The sequence below is a fragment of the Lynx rufus genome, unplaced genomic scaffold (assembly GCF_022079265.1).
Source record: "Lynx rufus isolate CCGP_SWC_20201006 ecotype Redwood Valley unplaced genomic scaffold, mLynRuf1.p SCAF_23, whole genome shotgun sequence".
Taxonomy (NCBI): Eukaryota; Metazoa; Chordata; class Mammalia; order Carnivora; family Felidae; genus Lynx; species Lynx rufus.
This window is the reverse complement of record NW_025814838.1, coordinates 8,410,340-8,431,270: the sequence shown is the minus strand read 5'-3', so window position 1 is coordinate 8,431,270 and position 20,931 is coordinate 8,410,340. Positions and strand designations below refer to the sequence as shown.

At 43.4% G+C, this 20,931-nt stretch overlaps 1 protein-coding gene across 1 annotated transcript in view; it reads right to left on the bottom strand.

Annotated features, from left to right (window-relative positions):
- Positions 1-20,931, bottom strand: part of DNAH3 (dynein axonemal heavy chain 3) — a 163,770-nt gene that overhangs the window by 8,982 nt on the left and 133,857 nt on the right. The window contains exons 51-55 of the mRNA XM_047087673.1: positions 20,017-20,215; positions 14,800-16,941; positions 7,933-8,158; positions 5,299-5,543; positions 3,602-3,718 (exon numbers count right to left, since the gene is read on the bottom strand). Of these exons, the coding sequence (XP_046943629.1) occupies positions 3,602-3,718; positions 5,299-5,543; positions 7,933-8,158; positions 14,800-16,941; positions 20,017-20,215 (2,929 nt within the window). The remainder of the gene's footprint in view (positions 1-3,601; positions 3,719-5,298; positions 5,544-7,932; positions 8,159-14,799; positions 16,942-20,016; positions 20,216-20,931) is intronic.

Genomic DNA, 20,931 nt, shown 5'->3' with positions numbered 1-20,931 from the left:
CACAATATATAGCACACAGAAAGTATTCAATTTATTACAGCTATTACAAATAAATATATTTTTGAAAATTGTGATTATCCCATACATACTGCTTTGGGATACTCCACCCCCATCATTAATATCATTCTCTGAGACTCAGGTTTCTACACTCAGATTTCTACAAAAATAATTAGGTAATCTTTGGAAGCCACATCAAATCCATCTCGCCAAGCCCATGACACATTTTCTAGCTGGTTCAGATTCCATAGTATGTGGGTGCCACCTGGTATTTGGTAGTTAATGGACAACACACTAGTCTTCAAGGAGGAAACACATCTGTGTGTATATGCGTGTGTGGACACACATATGCAGGCTCATTTCCAATTCCAACCATTCCAGGAAGACACAGGTCTACAGACAAGAAACAGGAGGTATGACCTAAGGTGGGGGCAGGAGGCCTCAGCTTCTCTTGGTCTTGGAGGGGTCTAAATGTGAAGGAGGAGGATATGGGTGGCTCATTAAGGGCAGAGTAAGGGTCTATTTACTTTTTGAGTAATTTGAGCCCTGCAGATGCTGTTTTACCTTAAGCCAGACCATCTAGATTTCTGAGGCTCTCTCTATGGACTTTTCCAGGTGTTTAGCAAAGTTCAGTTTGAACATTATGGTTGGTCTCAGCTATAAACAAGCTTTTGATAGCACTATATTAAATATAACAATTAAAAATATAACATCAAAGGCGCAGTGGTTTTCCCTCACTGAAGTCAGCATGGCAGAGCTCGAGGGCACCCAAAAGTGAATCCAAGTAAAGGTAAATCTCAGGCACAGAGTCATAGTGCAAGGTCCTGCCACCACACCCTTATCAGCAAATTTTCCTCCAGGGGATACCCTTGCAGGCTTTGGGTTTTATGTTTGTAAAGGAAGGTGGATTTCTTTATAGCTACTTATAGGTCTATTCTGGTATCAAGAGCACAAGTTCCTATGGGAGCCAGGATGTACTTTTGTCTTTTTTTAATATTTATTTTTAATTTTTTAATTTTTTTAAAGGAGCCCAACTATTTTTTAAAATTTTTTAATGTTTATTTATTTTTGAGACAGAGAGAGAGAGAGCATGAGCAGAGGGGGGGCAGAGAGAGAGGGAGACACAGAATCTGAAGCAGGCTCCAGGCTCTGAGCCGTCAGCACAGAGCCCGATGCAGGGCTTGAGCCCACCAACTGTGAGATCATGACCTGAGATGAAGTTGGACACTTAACCGAGTGAGCCACCCAGGCACCCCTACTGTTTATTTATTTTTGAGGGGGGGGGGGTGGAAAGAAAGCACACACTCGCGTGGGGGAGGGGCAGAGAGTAGGGGTGGGGCAGAGAGGGAACAGGGGACACAGGAGCCAAAGTGGGCTCTGTGCTGATAGCAAAGAGCACAATGTGGGGCCTGAACTCATGCACCGTGAGATCATGACCTGAGATGAAGTCAGAAGCTTAACCGACTGAGCCACCCAGGCACCCCTTGCTTTTGTCTCCTCTAAGGTCTCTACTCTCCCTGCCAAGGCTGGGGGTACCAGATGAATAATGCATTGACTTCGGCCCATTGAATGTGATAACCATTGTTCAAACAAGACCCGTCTCTTTGGTTAGTGTCAGCACAGAGTTCTAATGATCATCCACATCCGGTTTTTCTTTCCTTCCAGGCACATAGGCAAGTTACACTTCTCTGGGTCCCTTGTGGGGGCCAGGTATGGGAGACAACTTCTTGTGCATTTAATTCCTGGCATGAGCCCTTCAGTGCTATTCCTGTGGCAGTGACCACACAAGTATGTGCTGAGACATGGCATCAAAAGTGGGTGGAGCTTCTGCCAGCTGGTAGATAGATAATCACAATGAGCACAGACCCCTGCCATCTCACCCCAGACATGTAGAGTGGCTGAGAAATGGACCTTAGATGTCTTACACCCTTGAGATGTGGGGGTTGTTGATTCTCCTGGCCTAATTAGCCTATGCTGACTGGCCTAGGTGGGCAGTGAGTCTCCTCCAGTGGGCTGACACGGTCAGGGAAGGTTGCTTTATGGGCTCCAGGCAGTCTCATACTAAGACCTTATCCTAGGGCAAGTATGCACTCATTCTGCATTCTGAAGAACAGCCCTGGCATATGCTTCTGCGTGACCTGAAATGAGAGGAAAATGACTCACTTCTTTAGAGAAGTTCTTTCACCAAACTAATATCCACTGAGCTTATGTTGTGCATGTCCCTTGGGGTTTCATTTTAGGGGACAGTGTACTGCGTTAAGTAAGGTCTACGTGACCTTTTACAACCGAACTTAATCACTCTGAAGTACGATTTCTCAATCTTAGCAGTATTAACAGGTTGTACTGGATAGTTCTGTGTGGTGAGGGCTCTTCTATGCGTTGTGGGGTGTTCAGCAGCATCCCTGGCCTCTACCCAGTAGCATCTCTATTTAGTGGTGGCAAGCAAAAATGTCCCCAGACATTGCCAAATGTCCCCTGGGGGACAAAACCGCCCTTTGTTGAGAACCACTGCTCTAAGGCCTCAGTCTCATTGACTCTAAAATGGGGTCACTAACATGAAGCTCATAAGGTTACTGTGAAGACTCAAGGTGATGATTGTGTATATATGGAGCATCTGCCACACAATCGGGGAAAGGATCCACACAAACTCCTTAACATATGGAGCTGAGGAAGGAACTTGTATGTAATCTTTAAAAAAAATTTTTTTTTAATGTTTTTATTTCTGAGACAGAGACAGAGCATGAGTGGGGGAGGGGCAGAGAGAAAGGGAGACACAGAATCTGAAGCAGGCCCCAGGCTCTGAGCTGTCAGCACAGAGCCCGACGTGGGGCTCGAACTCACGGACCGCGAGATCATGACCCGAGCCGAAGTTGGCCGCTTAACTGACTGAGCCACCCAGGTGCTTCCGTAATATTGAAGACACCAGGGTTTTCCAACTGTGCTTCATTTTGACCTTCCGCCATGGTATTCCACTAGCTTTACCCATCTATATTTTATCTCCTATCTCTGGGCCTACATGATGTGTTCCATGAGGGAAGCAACCAAGTTCTATCCATTTACATTCTTCTATATCATGTACTAGTAAATATCTGAGTGACTAATAAAAGGTCACTGTAGACTGCTTTAATATAAAACAGCAAGTGATGTTTTCACTTTAGGATACCTGTGCTAGGAACGCTCTCCTTCTTTTTTCCTACTGCCTACCCTGCTTTCTTCTTCCACTTGTAAAACTCCTATTCATCCCTCAAAACCCATCCTTTATGCCTTCAGGAAGTATTCCATGATCACCCCCTACCCCATCCCTGAGATTTAATCACTGCGTTGCCTTTCGACTTTATAAATGTTTCCCTTGCTGAATTTATGACTGTATGGTCATTTATTTCTTTATACATATTTTTTCCTTTGTGGACTGTGAGCCCCTTGAAGGTAGGAATTGTATCTTCGTTTTTTATAATATCTGTCATGGTGACCAGCATTAGTAAGAGCTCAATGTTTGTTGAAAGAATGATTGAGTAAATAAATGAATGGAGGTGGAACCAGAAGAGCAGAGGGGTGGAGTAGGATACTGGACATTTATAACTGCAAAGCTTCCTCCCAGAAATACCTGTCAGGTAAGTCAGAGCATCAAATGGCACCTCCTTGTAGTCGTTCAGAAACATCTGGATCTGCCGCATACTAATCCGCAGGTCAGATTCATTGAATTCATAAGGAATATTCCAGCCTGCACAAAGCATAGAAGAATTAGAGACTTCAGTGCCAAGAGCTCATAATTCCACTCAGACATTGAGCTGTAGAGTTAAGCATCATGTGGAGCAGCAGCCTCTTTCAGCCCCATGAATATCAAGTACCAGGCCAACTATTAGCCCTGACATTTACTGCCAATGTGGGAGCCATTCTGCCTGAGAAAACATCCATTCTAAAATCAATTTTCTTATGGATCTCCCCATTTGTTAAGGTAGATGTTAATATGCTGGGATTTGTGGAATGAGAATAATTCACCCTGGCTGGAATACTGTGGTAATGCACAGGGTTCCAAAAATAACACTAAAGCATAGCTAGAGAGCAATATCTTATGATTAGGCAACAGAACTAAATCAGCTTGGAGAATTCCCCTCCTCATGCTCATGGGAAAAATGGGATGGCCAGCCTTGAAGAAACTATCAAGGGTATTTTCAAGGGTATAATGATAAATGCCCAGAGGGGCTGGAAAAGTGACATAAATATGTGAAGTGGGCACAGTGTAAGACAGCAGAGTTCAGTGGGATGTGTGCTCAGCAGGGACATTTAATTTCCTCCTGCACATTTACATTCAAATAAAAATTTAGCAAAATAAAAAATTCGTGTTCTGGCAAAAAAAACACAACTGGCCTGTTGGCTCCAAGCCAAACTCTTACATGGATTTTTGGAGATCTGGCATGGGTGGGAGAATAGTGGTGGGAGAATATGGTATATGAAACACAGATGTGGTGGGAGTGTCCAGCCCAGGCTGTGTCATCCCTGTACCCCTCAGTGGAATGGTCAGGTGGTCTGGGAAGCTAACAGGGGCTGTGGGTGGTAGGAGAAGGAAAGGAAGAAGATGCTCAGAGAGAATCGCCAAGAGGACAGTTTGCCTCCATATTTAAGCCAAAAGAACAGCTGAAAATGCATCGTCTTGGGCCATTTCAAGGCTGTTGAACAAAATCAGAGGTAGCCCAACCTTTAAACCATGTGGATATGGAATCTGTATTTAGCAGTTGGATGTTCTGCTCTAACAAGAGCATTAAGTTAAGATAAAGTAGTAAGTTAGGCCACGGACAGGATATGTTAATAATGAAATTTATTTTTAGTTTTTCAAGAAGAAGCACAGGCAAATGCCCCAGTTGTACTTCCTTCATTGTTATGCACATGTTTAGAGCACTACTCAAAATTTCATAAATTACCTGGTGACAACTCCCTGGAAAATGGCCATTGTACCTAAGATAGGCAAATACTCACCAAAGGGAAGGGCTTACAATTTTTTCATTAACATATTACTTCAATAATTAAGAGACCTCTAATTTTGGAGCAACATCTCTTTTCTTGACATTGATAGTGACCTAATTATAGGGTTGTCAAATTTATCAAATAAAAATACAGGACAGTCTGTGAAATTTTAATTCCACTTAAACAAATCATGTTTAGTCTAAGTATGTCCCAAATATTACATGGAATATACTTATACAGCATTTTACTGGCAACCTTATTGGAGTATAAACTTGAACACATACCTGCATTTGTCTGTGATCTGTGCCCCAGCAGCCCAGGTACACTGTCATCGCTTACCTAAGGGTCCAAAGTTTCTCCTTTCTTGAACAATGGCGTGGAAGAAACATAGCCCGAACAACAGCTTCTGCCATATGACTGCCTTTGTACAGCTTTGGAAAAACATGGGGTCCGAGATGGGGTCATTGAGATAGGAGCGCAAAAGGTTGGCCCGCAGCCCTTTGGGGGGCTCGTTGGTCATTTTGATCCCATTTTGGAGAATGCTGACTGGAAATTTCTCTGATGGATAGCTGGTTAACCAGAGTCTGGAAGAACAACAGATCTAACTATTTAGAGCAATGCAGTAAGTTATATTAAAAAGCGATAACAAAAAATAATAGCCACCATTTATTAAGCACTACTGGATGCCAAACCCCATGATAAGAATTTAATGTATGTCCCTTCCTTGACCCTCTCAGCTACCCTATGTGAAGGGATTAGCTATTCCCTTATACCAGGGAGGAAACGGAGGCATGCAGAGGTCAACTGGATTTTTCAAGGACACACAACTTAGAAGCAACTGAAATGGGATGTGAACTCAGGGCTCCTTGACTCCAAAGGCCATCTTAAACACCACACCATATTCCTCCCCTGCAAGACTACCTGAGAATCTACTAGGTCAGTATGATACCTGGCACCCCAGGAGTTGCCAGGAGGGAAGGGAAGAGGCCATAAACAGGTAGACTGAGGTCCGACTTCAGGCTGCAGTTAGGTGATATTTAGCTCATACCATGCAAACCAACACAAGGCTACAACATAGTTTGAAGTAGCTGCCAACTTTTAAAAAAACTGGGACTTTCTTTTAAAATTCTAGATTCCCATCTTCCCTTGAAAATAATGAGAAAATCTGAACACAAGGGGCCTGCACTCCTGCATGGCAATAGTCACTTGGTATTAGGTAGTCACTGCTCTTCTCTAAAGGTCATGCATGGGCCTCTAGTTCACTGCAGTCCCCACCACTCTCCGTTGATGTCCAACACTGAAGCTGACTGCCCATGATGACTGCCACTGTACTGTGGGAACTGGAATATCTCCTGTGGCCAAGTCCTCTTCATTCATATATGTTATTCCTGGCTCCTATAGGCACTTGGGGTAATAACTTTTGTGTTAGGATCATATTACAGAAGACCATAATATCAGCATAAATAATTTTTTGTTCAATGTTCATTGTATCATTCATGGTGCTTAATCAAGCCACCATCCCAAACCAAACAGAATTCTTGAAACTAATTGGATTCCTTTAAACTCTTCTATGGATTTTATAGGAGTCTTACATGTATATAATAAACTATTGCCTAATCTGGCTTTGTAAATAAACACCAAACACTTTCCTATTTTCAGGCAAACATGACTAAAATGAAAATAACCAGGGGCACCTGAGTTAAGCATCTGACTTTTGCTCAGGTCATGATCTCATGGCTTGTGAGTTCAAGCTGTGGGTCGGGCTCTGTGCTAATAGCTCAGAGCCTGGAGCCTGCTTTGGATTCTGTGTCTCCCTCTCTCTCTGCCCCTCCCCCACTTGTGTGTGTGCGCGCGCTCGCTCTCTCTCTCTCTTTCTCAAAAATCAACATTAAAAAGAAAGAAAGAAAGGAAGGAAGGAAGGAAGGAAGGAAGGAAGGAAGGAAGGAAGAAAAAATAACCAGCAAACTTTGTAGCCTAAAACAGGAGTTGGCAAACCTTTCCTGTAAAAGGTCAAAGAGTAAATTTTTAGGCTCTGCAGGCCATATGGTTTCGGTTAGAACTACTTATATTGTGAAAGCAGTCACAATAGACAGGATATGAATGAGCATGGCTCTATTTCAATAAAACTTTATTTATGGACACTGAAATTTGAATTTCATATAATTTTCATGTGTCACGAAATATTGTTGTTTTGATTTTTTTTCAACCATCTAAAAATGTAAAAACTCTTCTTAGCATATAGGCCATACAAATCAGGTAGCAGGCTGTATTTGAACTACAGCCCGTAGTTCGCTGACCTCTTGCCTGGAATAAGAGAACATTTGAGTTGAAAAGGGCTTTGAAGTCTGTCTGGTTCATCTCATCATTTTGTATACGCAAAAATTGAGGCCCAGTTTTGCTAGGCTTTAAAATTCACACAAAAAATAGGAAGCTCTTTCCAGTATTGATTAAAATTCCACAGAGCCCAAGAAATACAGGTTAGAGCAGCGTGGACATTGGTGCCTACACTACAGGTGAGATTTCTTCCATGACAATTTTAAAAATCAGATTTACTGACATTTAATCTACTTTCCCAGACACATCTCCTATTATATCCCCCAACAACTTCTCATAGTATATACCCCATATTCATAGAATAACTTCTCAGTGTTTCCTTCATATGCATCTTTGCTTTTATAGATGCTATCCCTTCCGGCTGGAATGTCCTTCCTGCAAAACTATCATCTTTCAAAACCCCAGGCAACTGTCAGGCCTCTAGGCACTCCCCAGCTTTCCCTTCCCTTTTCTGTGCTCCATGGTTCTTATTCAAACAAGTACAGCAGGTACTGCATGGCATCAACATCATTCATCCATGGTCTGTTTTCTGCTAGATGAGAACTGCGTTTGCTCATCTTTGCACTCCCAGCCACCAGCATGACATCTGGAGCTCAAGATTGGGGCCCGGAAACAGGTAGTGGTGGGGCAGCACCTCACCTGAATCTGATGTTAGTGCTTTCGGGAACAATCACCTCCTCACAGATCTTCTCCAGTGTAGGCATCCAGCTTGTGGCCAGGTGGCAGTTCTGTAACACCACCCAGGTCCCATCTTTGATGGCAGTGTTGATCATTTTGGCAGCAACTGAGCCTTGGCCTTGGCCAAGGGAGATGGTCTGTGTTCTGGTGCCTCCCATGCCAAGATCATCAGCAAACTTCAGCAGGCCTGAGACCAGGAAGAAAAAGGTTTTTTTGAAAGAAGACAGGCCAGCTAAGACCATATTAACAGGGACTATGCAGAAAGAAGGGCTACATCAAAATTCTGGACTCGGAAAGAAACTCACTGGCTTCTGTCAATTACAAAAATAAGCATCTCTATGGGGAAGCTTTAGACTTCTTTTAAGAGGATGAATGAAGCTACTATTGATTCCTCTTTTGTTCTGAATACATAGACATTCTTCTTTTTAAGTTTTAAAAAAATGTTTATTTATTTTTGAGAGAGAGAGAGAGAGGGAGAGAGAGAACATGAGAAGGGGACGGGCAGAGAGAGAGGGAGACACAGAAGCAGGCTCCAGGCTCTGAGCTGTCAGCACAGAGCCCAGCCTGGGGTTTGAGCCCACAAACCACAAGATCATGACCTGAGCCAAAGTCAGATGCTTAACCAACCAACTGAGCCACCCAAGAGCCCCTCTAAGTTTTTTTTTTTTTTAAAGTAATCTCTACCCCCAGCATGGAGCTTGAACTCATGACCCCAAGATGAAGAGCCTCATTCTCTTTGAACTGAGCCAGCCAGGTACCCCAGGCATTCTTTATTTAAAAAAATTACAAACTGAATTATACAATACAAACAATAATAAAAAAAAAAATAGAGTCTGAGAGACAGAATTTCCCAGGTGCCAAAAATGAAGAGGGAACTCAAAACTAAAGAGATGAACACACAACCAAAGAACTAGAAACTGGGTTGTTACGAATGTATTTTACTAGAAAAATAGGCATTTGTACAGTGAAATTTCAAGTAAGTCTCTTTCTCTTCACTTTTCCTCTGAGGCAGCCAATGTTACTAGCTTTTTGTGAATCCTTCCAAACATATTTTATGCATTAAATAAATGCATATATACTATTATGAGAACTGCAGAATACTACATTTGCTTCTTTCACTTAGATGTTTTCCACATCAATACAGGCACAGCTCAGAGATATTGCGGGTTTGGTTCCAAACCATCGCAACAAAGTGAATGATGCAATAAAACGAGCAAATGATTTTTTTTTTGGCCTCCCAGTGCATATAAAAGTTATGTTTACACTACAATATTACCCGTTAAGTGTGCAGTAGTATTATGTCTAAAAAACAATGTATGTACCTTAATTTAAAAATATTTTATTGCTAAAAAATGCTATCATCTGAGCTTTCAGTAAGTTATAATCACTGATCACAGATCACCATGAAAAACAATGGAAAAGTTTGAAATATTGCCAAGAATTACCAAAATGTGACCCAGAGACATGAAGTGAGCAAATGTTGTTGGAAAAATGGCACCAATACTCTTCCTGTCATCTTGGAGCCTGTGGCCGCCTGCTGGAAACAGGACTCCTAAAACGACAAATATGTCTGGAAGGCTGTGGTCCAAGGCCAATTTTCTTTGGAACCAGAGGGAGCACACGGCACTTCTTAAAATTGAAGGTGTTTATGCTCAACATGAAACTGAATTCTATCTACGCAAGAGATGTGCTTATGTGTACAAAGCAAAGAACAACACAGTAATTCCTGGTGGCAAACTGAAGAAAACCAGAGTACTCTGGGGAAAAGTAATTCATGCTCATGGAAACAGTGCCATGTTTTGTGCCAAGTTTCAAAGCAACCTTCCTGCTAAGGCCACTGACCACAAAAATCTGTGTGATGCTGTACTCCTTAAGGATTTAAACTTAACTGAGAGGTACCCGGGTTGCTCAAATATTCGACTTCGGCTCAGGTCATGATCTCCCAGTTCGTGAGTTCAAGCCCCACATCAGACTCTCTGCTGTCAGTGCTGAGCCTGCTTCAGATCCTCTGTCTCCCTCTCTCTCTGTCCCTCCCCTGCTAGTGTGCACACATGTGCTTTCTCACTCTCAAAAATAAGTAAACATTCCTAAAAAAAAACTCTCCTTAGTTAGACATTCTGTCATTAAAAAAAATACATACATACATACATACATAAATGTGTAGATTTGTTCTCTTAAAAAAATAAGAAAAATGGAACTGATAGGTTGCTTGATGCAGGGTTGCCACAAACCTTCAATGCGCAAAACAAACAAACAAACAAACAAACAAAAAAACCGGATCTGCAAAGTGCAGTAAGGTAGAGCACAATAAAACAAGTTATGCCTGTACATACAGAAAAGTCTTATTCTTTTTCATGGTTACATAGCATTTCACAATTGGAATATACCATACTTTATTTAACCAATCTGGATGTTGGGTGATTGTGGACACATAACTTTTGCACTCATAAGAAATGGGGGGCTAGAACTGAGACTTTTGTAGACAGTTGGGACCTTCAAAGTGCTGCACCTTTACGTTAAGGTGGCCAGAAATCTGGCTACTGGTCTAGAAGCAATGCAGAAGCTCATTGGTGGAAAAAATAACTCTCTGCTGAGAAAACAAAACACTAAGCCTATGCCACATGTGGATGAAGGGTGTGGGTTTATAGTACCTGTGGGTGGGATTCCCCAACTGAGAAATTTCCCATAAAATTGATATAGAATGGGGGCACCTGGGTGGCTTAGTTGGTTAAGCGCCCGACTGTCCATTTTGGCTCAGGTCATGATCTCATGGTTTCGTGAGTTTGAGCCCCGTGTCAGGCTCTGCACGCGCCTCTGTGAGGTCACGCACTCCGTGTGACAGTGTGGAGCCTGCTTGGGCTTCTCTCTCCCTCTCTGTTTGCCTCACCCCTGCTCATGTTGTCTCTGTCTCTCTCAAAATAAATAAATAAACTTAAAAAAAATTGATTTAGAGTGGCAACCCCCCCTGGGGCATCAGTGTTTGCATACGCAAAGTCGTTCTGTTAGGGCACTCCTAAAACCCAAGGTATTAGGAGACTCCCACAAAAGAACACAAGATTGCTGATTGTGAACTCACAATAAAAAATTACAAGCTACGTGAGGAAATATATCACTATAAGGGATAGCACATAAAACAATCAGGAGAATTAATACTCCACAGATTATATATGAACTCTGTTATGAGCCCAATTATATCTCTTTCAAACCCATATGTTGAAGCCCTAATTCCCAGGACCTCAGAATGTGGCTGTATTTGGAGATGGGGTCTTTAAAGAGGTAATTAAGTTAAAATGAGGTCAACAGGGCAGGTCCTAATCCAACAGGACTGGTATCCTTAAAAGAGGAGGAGACTGGAACAATGACATACTCACAGAGAGAAGACCATATAAAGACATAGGGAGAAGATGACACAGGGAGAAACTGGCCACAAACAAGCCAAGGTCTCAGAAGAAATTAACCCTGCCGACGCCTTGATTTTGGATGTTTAGTTTCCAGAATTGAGAGAAAATAAATCTCTCTTATTTAAACCACTGAGTCTTTGATATTTATTTATAGCAGCCCTAGCAGATTAATATAATTTCTGAAAAAGACATGAACGAAATACATCTAAAAATCAATAAAGGAGGACCACAAAGCATAATAAAATTCACAGTCTTACAAAAAAAGAAATACATGGATTTGGAATAAAACAAATAAAACTTCTAGAAATGGAAAGCACTGTCACTGCAGATAAAAACTCAAAGTACTGATTAAAAGCACAGGGTAGAGACAGCCAGAAAGAATTAGTGAGCAGTAAGGTCTGCAATCAATGATCCATCCAGTAGTACTCATATTGTGGTTTCCAAATCCTGTGGCCTGTTTTGAAAGAACTGGAGTTCCTTAGAGAAATGTCTGTACAAGATGAGCCCAGAATACATGCTAATTCTATACGGCAAGGATGCTATATAAAACCACCGGGGTTATGTGAAAACTACTAGGCATGAAGGGGCCCCTACAGGCTAGAGACTGAATGATTTGAAAACCAAAAAGAATAGTAAATAATAAAACACCACCATGTTTGAAACACCCACTATGTTAAAATCTATGCATTCACAATGACACAAAGAAAATCTTATTGCTTAAGTAACTTCACAGGATGCCAGGGCACTAATTTATTAATATGAAGTTTGAGAAATCAAGAGAATGAACCAAGTGTCTATTCTGCTGGTCCTTTTTGAGCTATAGTCAGAGTAAACCAAAGAGTTGACCAAGGAAATTTTTCTTCATAGAGGAGTTCCAGCGAATAAATGCAAACATAGTTGACAGAATTAAAATACCATTTTGTAGCCCCTAATGAAATAATGGATCTGGGGATTGATTTTTTTAAGGCCACTAAAATCATCAGGTCAGTTGTTTCCAAAACATACTGGAATTATCTGAAAGACTTGTTTTTTCTTTTTTTAATGATTGTTTATTTTTGAGACACAGAGAGAGAGAGAGAGCAAGAGAGAGCACGCAAGCAGGGGAAGGGCAGAGAGAAAGGGAGACACAGAATCTGAAGCAGGCTCCAGGCTCTGAACTATCAGTACAGACCCTGACGCTGGGCTCAAACCCAAGAACCATGAGATCATAATCTGAGCCAAAGTTGGACACTTAACCAACTGAGCCACCCAGGCGCCCCTACCTGAAAAGCTTCTAAAACACAATGCCTGGGCCTCATTGACAAAGATTTTAATTTAATTGGTTGAGGGTGTGGCGTGCACATGGAGGTTTTTCTTAATCTGCCCCCTGCCCCTCAAACTAGGTGATTCCATTGTGCAGCCAAGATTGAGAACCATCACATTAGCTGTGAGGCCGATGGGAAACTTTACAAGGGAAGCAGAATGGGAAGGTGGATCACAATGACAGTGCCTGAGTCCACTGATAAAACTTAATCAGAAAGGGAAAGACAATCAGATAGTATATGCTTCCTGGTGTGAGGCACTACAAGGGACACAGTACCCGTGAGGTCTCCTGGGAAGTTATCCAAGTTAAATTTGATCAGGCCTCTAGCACAGACAGACAGGAATATGCAACATATGCCACTAGACACAACTGGCCCATCCTTTGCCAGCACATCATCATTTTACAGACCATACTATGACCTTTCCTCCATTTCTCTTTACCTTTCCTGGTTTACCCTCATTGCTCTAATTTAAATCTGCCACATAAAGGACACAGGGGTTAAAATAAAGCTACTAGAAAGGGACCATGAATTTTTTTTTCACAATAACACTGTGGTATGGGAGCGTGGAAAGGGTACTAGTTCGTTTCAGCTCCCTCCTCCGACTTCCTCCCTGGTGCACAGCTGCCAGCTTTCCATCCAGGTCAGGATAAGTGTCAAACACCTCAGGGGTTACAAAAGAATGGCAACCTTGTCATTTGCATTTCTGGTACTTTTCTTCATTCAGCCACAGAGAAAATGAAAGCTTTGAGATCCAGCGGAACAGAAAAAAAATCTATTTCTGTCAATAACTCATACCTGTTAATATGCAATAATTGATTTCTGGAAAGATACACAAACCAGTAATAATGGTTACTTCTGGAAGGGTTAGGAGGAAGATATACCTTTCACTCTACACAAGGGTTTCTCAACCTCAGCACTACTGACATTTTGGGCCAAATAATCCTTTGTTGTGGGGGACTGTCCTGTGCACTGCAGGATGTTTAGAAGCATCCTTGGGCTCAATCTACTGGATGCTAGTAGCACCCCCTACTTGTGACAAAAAACGTTTCACCACTTTGCCAAATGTCCCTTGAGGGGGCAAAATGGCCCTGGTGGAGCCACAGTCCTATACTTTTCCACATTTTTTTTTTTTTTTTACTATATACAGTTATACACAGTATTAGTCATTACACTTTAATTGGGGGCACCTGGGTGGTTCAGCTGGTTGAGCATCTGACTCTTGATTTCTGTTCAGTCATGATCTCACAGTTCGTAAGTTTGAGCCCCACTTTGGGCTCCACACTGTCAGTGCAGAACCTAAGCAGGTTCTCTCTCTCTCTCTCTCTCTCTCTCTCTCTCTCTCTCTCTCTCTCTCCCTCTCTCTCTCTGACCCTCAACTCACACGCATGCATAGGCACACACTCTCTCACTTTCTATGTTTCTTCTTTTTTAAATGTTTATCTATCTTTTTGAGAGACAGAGAGACAGAGCACCAAGTGGGGAGGGGCAGAAAGACAGGGAGAGACAGAATCTGAAGCAGGCTCCAGGCTCTGAGATGTCAGCACAGAGCCCAACATGGGGCTTGAACTCCTGAACCATGAGACTATGACCTGAGCCAAAGTCGGATGCTTATCTGACTGAGCTACCCAGATGCCCCCCCTCTCTCAAAATAAACCAACATTAAAAAAAAAACTTTAATTTAAAAATTAAAAGAAAAGAGAAAAGCCTAATTTAGAGAGGCAATAGTATTAGAAAATGATTTAGGATGAAGATGATAAACTACCACCCAGTAGGCTAAATCTAGTCCTGGTCTGGCCCTCACAATTTTTAGGAAAGAATTTGAATGAGTTATCAGGATGTAAAAATGGGTGATTTCTGCATTTCTGATTTCTCTTGAAAAATCAGGTGACCTAGCCTTCCTGGGCTCACATTATCAGAATGGCATGGTGCTTCAGGGCTGAAGAGGAGCTGCTTTCTTTAGGTGGGAAAAGAAATTTTCAGTGGCCTCACCCTCACCTTCACCTGTTAACTGTTCACATTTCAAAGCATCTGAGTTTGAGATTCTTGCTGGAAGGGACACGCTGTTGTCATCCATTCATGCATCCTGGGGTATTTATGTTCTTCACACAACATTCTGCCCTTACCTGCCATTGGGTCCGCACCTGGAGACAACACAAAAATCAATGGTGCACAACAACTGGAATCATTGTAGGACTCCTGGAGATCAAAGGTAGGGGCTTCAATGTATACACTGCCCATGTGCTCAGCGATGAACTCCCGAATGGCTGGAACCATTTTGTCAGGCCGCAAACATCGTAGGATTACCATCCTCTCCAATCCCTGAAGGAACTTCCAAGATCCAGGGAATGTCTCCTCATGGGGCCAGGTGGAGTCATAGATAAGCTTCCACTCGTCAGCATTTTGTTCTAAATGTTCCATCAGGCCTTTCAGTTTGGGCAATGCCGAGGCACGAACCACTTCCGCCCACGCCTTCTCGGACAGCCATTCAGGAACTGGGTTGGGGAAGGGGTTGTCCAGGGCGACACCTCCAGTTAGAAGGAAATACCAAACCTCCTCATTAATTTGCTTTTTCTCTTTCATGATGCCGATGGTGAGGAGGAGAGAGAAAAGTAGCTTGTCCTTCTCAAACAGAGAGCGGCAGACATTGTTGTAGATGCTGAGGGTAAAATGTTCGATGATGTACTCAATGCGACGGTCCAGTTCTTCACTTTTATTGCTATGAGCCAGGGAATGCACATAGAGGTTTATGAACCATGTCAGGGAGTACTGGTACATTGGCTCGATGTGGGCCAGGTCAGAGATACAGAAGAAGATGGTGGCAGAATGGACAGCCACTGGCTTGTAGCCCATCCGAGTCTGATCGATCTGTGTTTCTGTCACTGAAGCAATTTTCTGTTTCTCAGATATCTCCTCAGACAGCATTTTGGAAGAGGACAAAACTTTGATGGCAGTCTCATCTTCGAGGATGTTGCCCTCAGACAGGGAGAGGACTTCCAAGATCTTATCTTCAATTTCTTTTAGCTGTTTCTTGTTCTTGGCGCTTTCTACAATCAACTCGTTCTTCTTCTCTTCCAGTTCTGGCTTCTCCTTGGCGGCCACAATGCCAAGGAGCTGATCCTGGAGACCTAAGGGTGTGATCATGAAGTTGAGCAGGCAGACTTTCACAGCGACTTCAGGGAGGTAATGTGGGTTCCTCAAATGGGTTGTGATATATAACTTAAAATCCCTGGAGTATTCAATGATGTTTTCACCCAGCCTCATGTACTCAACCCCTTGCTGCTTAAATGTGGACTTGAGCAAGATGGGTTCAATAAATGCATCCAGCTCCTCTCCAACATTTTCTAGCAGGACGGGGGTGCCAAACTGCAGGGCGTTTTCCAACGTCCTCACATAGCTGGCATCTGAGAATTTGATGACGGAGAGCTTATTTGCTTTCTCCATATTCTTGATCCACTTATTGGCCTGCCCCTGAGGGTCAATCATTAAGGCCCAGCGTCTGGAATTGGACACAATGATGCCATTGTCAATGGAGAAGGAGTCAATGGGCAGCCCAGCAATCTGCCAGGCCCGGATTTTTACAGGATCTCCTAATGTGTTGCTGAGACTGAAGTCACTAGAGCCAGGGATGACCTTGTCCTTACACTGGGCCAACCACTGCTTCTGACACCTTGCCCGATAATCCACTGTAAAGGCCCCCAGGTAAGCCACAGTCCCTGAGGACAATAGCACATCCCCTGTTAGATTGGTATAACGGATCCCCAGCTGCCGGGTGGCTTCTGTCCATCTATCCTTCTCTCCCCCAAGACCACTGATCAGCTTTTCTGCTCTGATCAGTTTCTGGGAGCAGATCTCAATGTTTTCCTCCAAGGTCCTTTTCTTGGTGTTCATCTCCTCAAAGTCAAGATTCAGGGCCTGGAGGCGGTCTTCCACCAGCTTCAGTTCTGCTCGCTTCTGGTTCAGTTTCTGCATCTGTGCGTCCAGCTTCCCCTCGGCCTCTCTCAGCCGCTCCCGTTTGGGAGCCACCACTTTGGCCACGCGATCATACACCTCCATGGCCCTCACCCACTTGCACAGACCTTCGCAGGCAGATGACACATTTTTAATGACAGCTGGCTGGAAATCTGGGTGATCGATGAACCTTTCCCGGATCCGCTTCATGACCGTTGGAGGGATGTTGTCTTTGTCATATGTCTTAAGACTCTCCAAGAATTTCAGATCTCCAAGAATCTTTCTTGAAACTCCCCAGTAATCCTCTATCATTTTACCTATTTGGAACAAGAAATGGATATTGGACTATTATTAAGACATTCTGGCTGAGACTTCAAGATTTGCAATGGCTACTCATATTTGGGGAAAAAAATCCAAGGTCCTACCAAACATTTTTAGTGCAGGAAAATACTCTGTTTAATAACCATAATGATGGATATATGTCATTATATATTTGTCCAAATCCATAAAATGTACAATACCAAGTGTGAACTCTAATATAAACTATGGACTCAGGGTGTTAATGATGTGTCAAAATAGGTTCATCAATTTTAACAAATGTACCACTCTGTTACAACAACAGGGGATGCTATGCATGTGTGTGGGTGGTTAGGGGTATATGAGAAATCTCTGTACCCTTCTCTCAATTTTGCTGTGACCTTAAAATTGCTCTAAAAATATAAAATCTAAATTTAAAAAAAAAAGAAAAATCTAAGATTCTTACCATGGTCCAGGAGGCCCACTGAACTCATCTACCTCATCTTTGAGGCCTTGCTCCTTGGACTTTAGTCAGGCAGAACCTTCTTCAACTCCTCAAAGATCTTAAGTGCTTCCCTACCATAAGCCCTTGACCTAGACTGTAAATAGCATCTGCTGGCTCTCAACCAGACTTCAGTTCAATTGTCACCTCCGCTGAGGGGCACTTGGGTGGCTCAATGGGTTAAATGTCAGACTTCAGCTAAGGCCATATCTCACGTTTCATGAGTTCGAGACTCACATCAGGCTCTGTGCTGACAGCTCAGAGCATAGAGCCTACTTCGGATTCTGTGTCTCCCTCTCTCTCTGCCCCTCCCCTGTTTGCACTCTGTCTCTCTCTCCCTCAAAAATAAACATTAAAAACAATTTTTTTAAAAGTTACTTCCACTGAGAGCTTTCCCCAGATTTCTATCACTACACTGGGCTACTCTATCCCTCCCCCAGCATTTTCTTTCATCTCAGCTGCTGGAATGTTGATTCCCTTTACATCATCTATCCAACCTGTAATTTTAATGTTTTATTTATTTTTGAGAGACAGAGAGTGACAGAGTGGGGGAGGGGCAGAAAGAGGGAGACAGAGGATCTGAAACGGGCTCCATGCTGTGGGGCTCCCAATGTGGGGCTCAGACTCACAAACCATAAGGCCATGACCTAAGCTGAAGTCAGATGCTTAACTGACTGAACCACCCAGGTGCCTCTGAATACTCCTTTTGAAGACTGGGAGGTGGGCTAGATGGTACCCAATCAGTCCCTGTGAGTGAGTCTCAAGAGAAAGAGCAAGGGTGGGGAAGCAGCATGTAACTATAGAAAAGGCCATCCTTGCCCTGTCCAGAAACAAAGCAGGGCCCTTATTCTCCTCAGCACCCATCCTGCCAATGACTGAGTGAGTCTTGATCCCACCTGGGGCTGCATCCCTTTTGTTGACATGCTGGAAATGAGTTAGAAGCCCTTTTGGCTCACAGCATTGTAAATACTTGCCAACCTCAGGTTAATCAAAAAAAGTTATACTTGAGAAATCATATTAAGTACAATAGGTCAGATGTGTCCTGTTTCTAATGCAAGCACAGTAACCAAACAAGTATTTCTCATGAAGGTTTTTGTCTGCATTCAGGAAAATGATCTGATTCATTTAAATTCAAGGTACCCAAAATGAATTAAATGGTCTTATGCTCCGTCTTAATGTTCTGGCTAAAGTTGTGTGGGATAAATGAATAATACACACAATTCACTTCAATTTAAAAAAAAAAAGAAAGGAGAATGGTGGGTCCTGTGCTGATCAAGTGATCCAAGAAGAGAATGAACTTTCGTGACTTTGGCCATACTTTGCGTATCTTGGCAGTTCTCCACCCTGGCTGCACCTTAGGTCACCTGGAAGCTGAATATATATATATATATATATATATATATATATATATATATACACACACACACACACACACACACACACACACACACACACAGCTCAGTCTGTACCCAAGACCAGTGGAGTAAGAATCTCTAGGAATGCAGGCACGGGCTTCAGCATTGTTTACACTCCCTAGGTGGTTCTAGGGTGCAGACAGGGTGGAGAAGTGCTGGACTAGCTCATTCTTACTCAGTCAACTTATTACACCTCAGCTGTTTCCCTAAGGGATTCTCCTGTGAAGTCCACTTCCTGCCTGTCCATTCCTGATCACCTCTATCTTCTTCATGTGGTTTTTGGCCTGCCACCAATCAGGGAAGAAGAAATGTTAGTCAGTGGGAAGCGGAAACCAGAGGCTCCTGAACGAGGGATCAGGGATTTAGAACCTTTCAGAAGGAATGGAGGAAGATCAGGGCTGTTCCCAGGACAGGAGGATTCAAAAGGCAGGGAAATTACTGAGATGGGTTCTTAAAGTCCTTGTTTAGCTCTAAGACACTGTTATTAATAATACAAAGTTCTACATGTAATTTGGATTTTAAGGAGGACAAATACTCACCTACTAATGCTTCTAGGTTTAATTATATGAGGAGCTTTCTTTCCTCCCTTATGCCCAAGTCTCTGATTCCTTGTCTTCCTCCCTTTGCCCCTTTCTCTCTGCCTATAACTGTTTCTAGCTCTTCTTCTGTTCCCTCTGCCTTCCTCCTTCCTCACATCTCGCCCAGTTCATTATCTCTTTGTGCACATATGCATGCCTGAGCATGTGCGTGTGAGTCCAGGTGCCTATCTCTTTCCATCTCCCTGTATCTCGGTCTCATTCTCTGCGTTTCCTTCTCTGGTTTTCTCTCAGTTTCTCTCTTTCTCTAGCTCTTTCTGTTTCTCACCCTCACAACCACACACTACTCTGTGTCAGCCTTTTGTCTCTGCACCCTTCATTTTTGTAATGATTTTCAGTCAGGGGCCTTGACTAAGCTCAGCTTTGCCTAAAGACGCCTGCCTTTTCCCTACTGATTGAGAGAAGTGAGGAAGGAGAGAGCTGTGTGGATGAGTATGCACCTCCTGGCACCTTTCTGATCTCTTCTGGGACTCCAGACCCTGCTTGCAGGCCTGGGGTGGTGGGTGGGGGCGTGGTACCCCTCCTGCCAGGGAAAACAGCCTGTGAAGGCTGCTGGGAGGGAAGGGAGCTGAAGGGGTTTACCGCTGCCGCTGGAGTCCGGCTTCCTCTCTGGTTTTAGCCCTTTCATGACGCAGATGCTCTCCATGACCAGCTTGACAGGGCCGGGCGGGTTCTGCATGGACTTCACCAGTGAGATGTCTGCTGGGTTCAGGGTGTCCAGGGCAGCAAGTGCAGCCTCCAGTGCCGGCATGGCCTCTGCCAGGTCCCCCTCACATTCATTCTGTGGGCAGCACAGGGACAGAGAGGGATGAGTGCCTGGCACACCAGGCGCTCACCTCTTGGAGGAAGCTGGAAGAGGCTCTTCCTGCCCCTCCATGTCCTTCCAGGACGGTGCCCCCTCCTGGAGTTCTGCACAGGAGGGTGGCTCTAACTACTGAGTGGCAGCAGGCAGGCATCCATGGCTTTTCAGGGCTGTGGTTTTGATGCCTTGGACATTTGAGAATTCACCTGATTTGTGGTCTAAAAAAAAAAAAAATCAAGCTTTGGATTCTAAACAAGTTCCCAAGAGATATATGCAGTGGGTAACTTCACACCCACTGATCAAGGATGGGTTGAGAAATGGAGTAAAGGATGAGGCCCAGGGGTTGAGTGACAGCTGGGAAGGGGATTAGGGCAAGCTTGGGGGAAAAATAGGCAGGAGGGGTGGGGGAGGGTCAGGGATGGGGTGAGGTCCGGAATGTACTGTAGCTCAGAGATGAGGCAGGGGTAGAGTCAGGGATAAGGTGAAGCTTGGGGATAGGGTGGAGTTTAAGGCAATAGTTTAAGGATGAGGAATGGGAACAGAGATTAATCCAATGAAATATTATTCAGTCATAAAAAGGAATGAAGTATTGATTCATGTGACAACATGGAAAACATGCTAAGTGAAAGAAACCAGACACAAAATGCCACCTGCTATATGGCTCCATTTACATGAAATGTGCAGAAAAGGAAAAT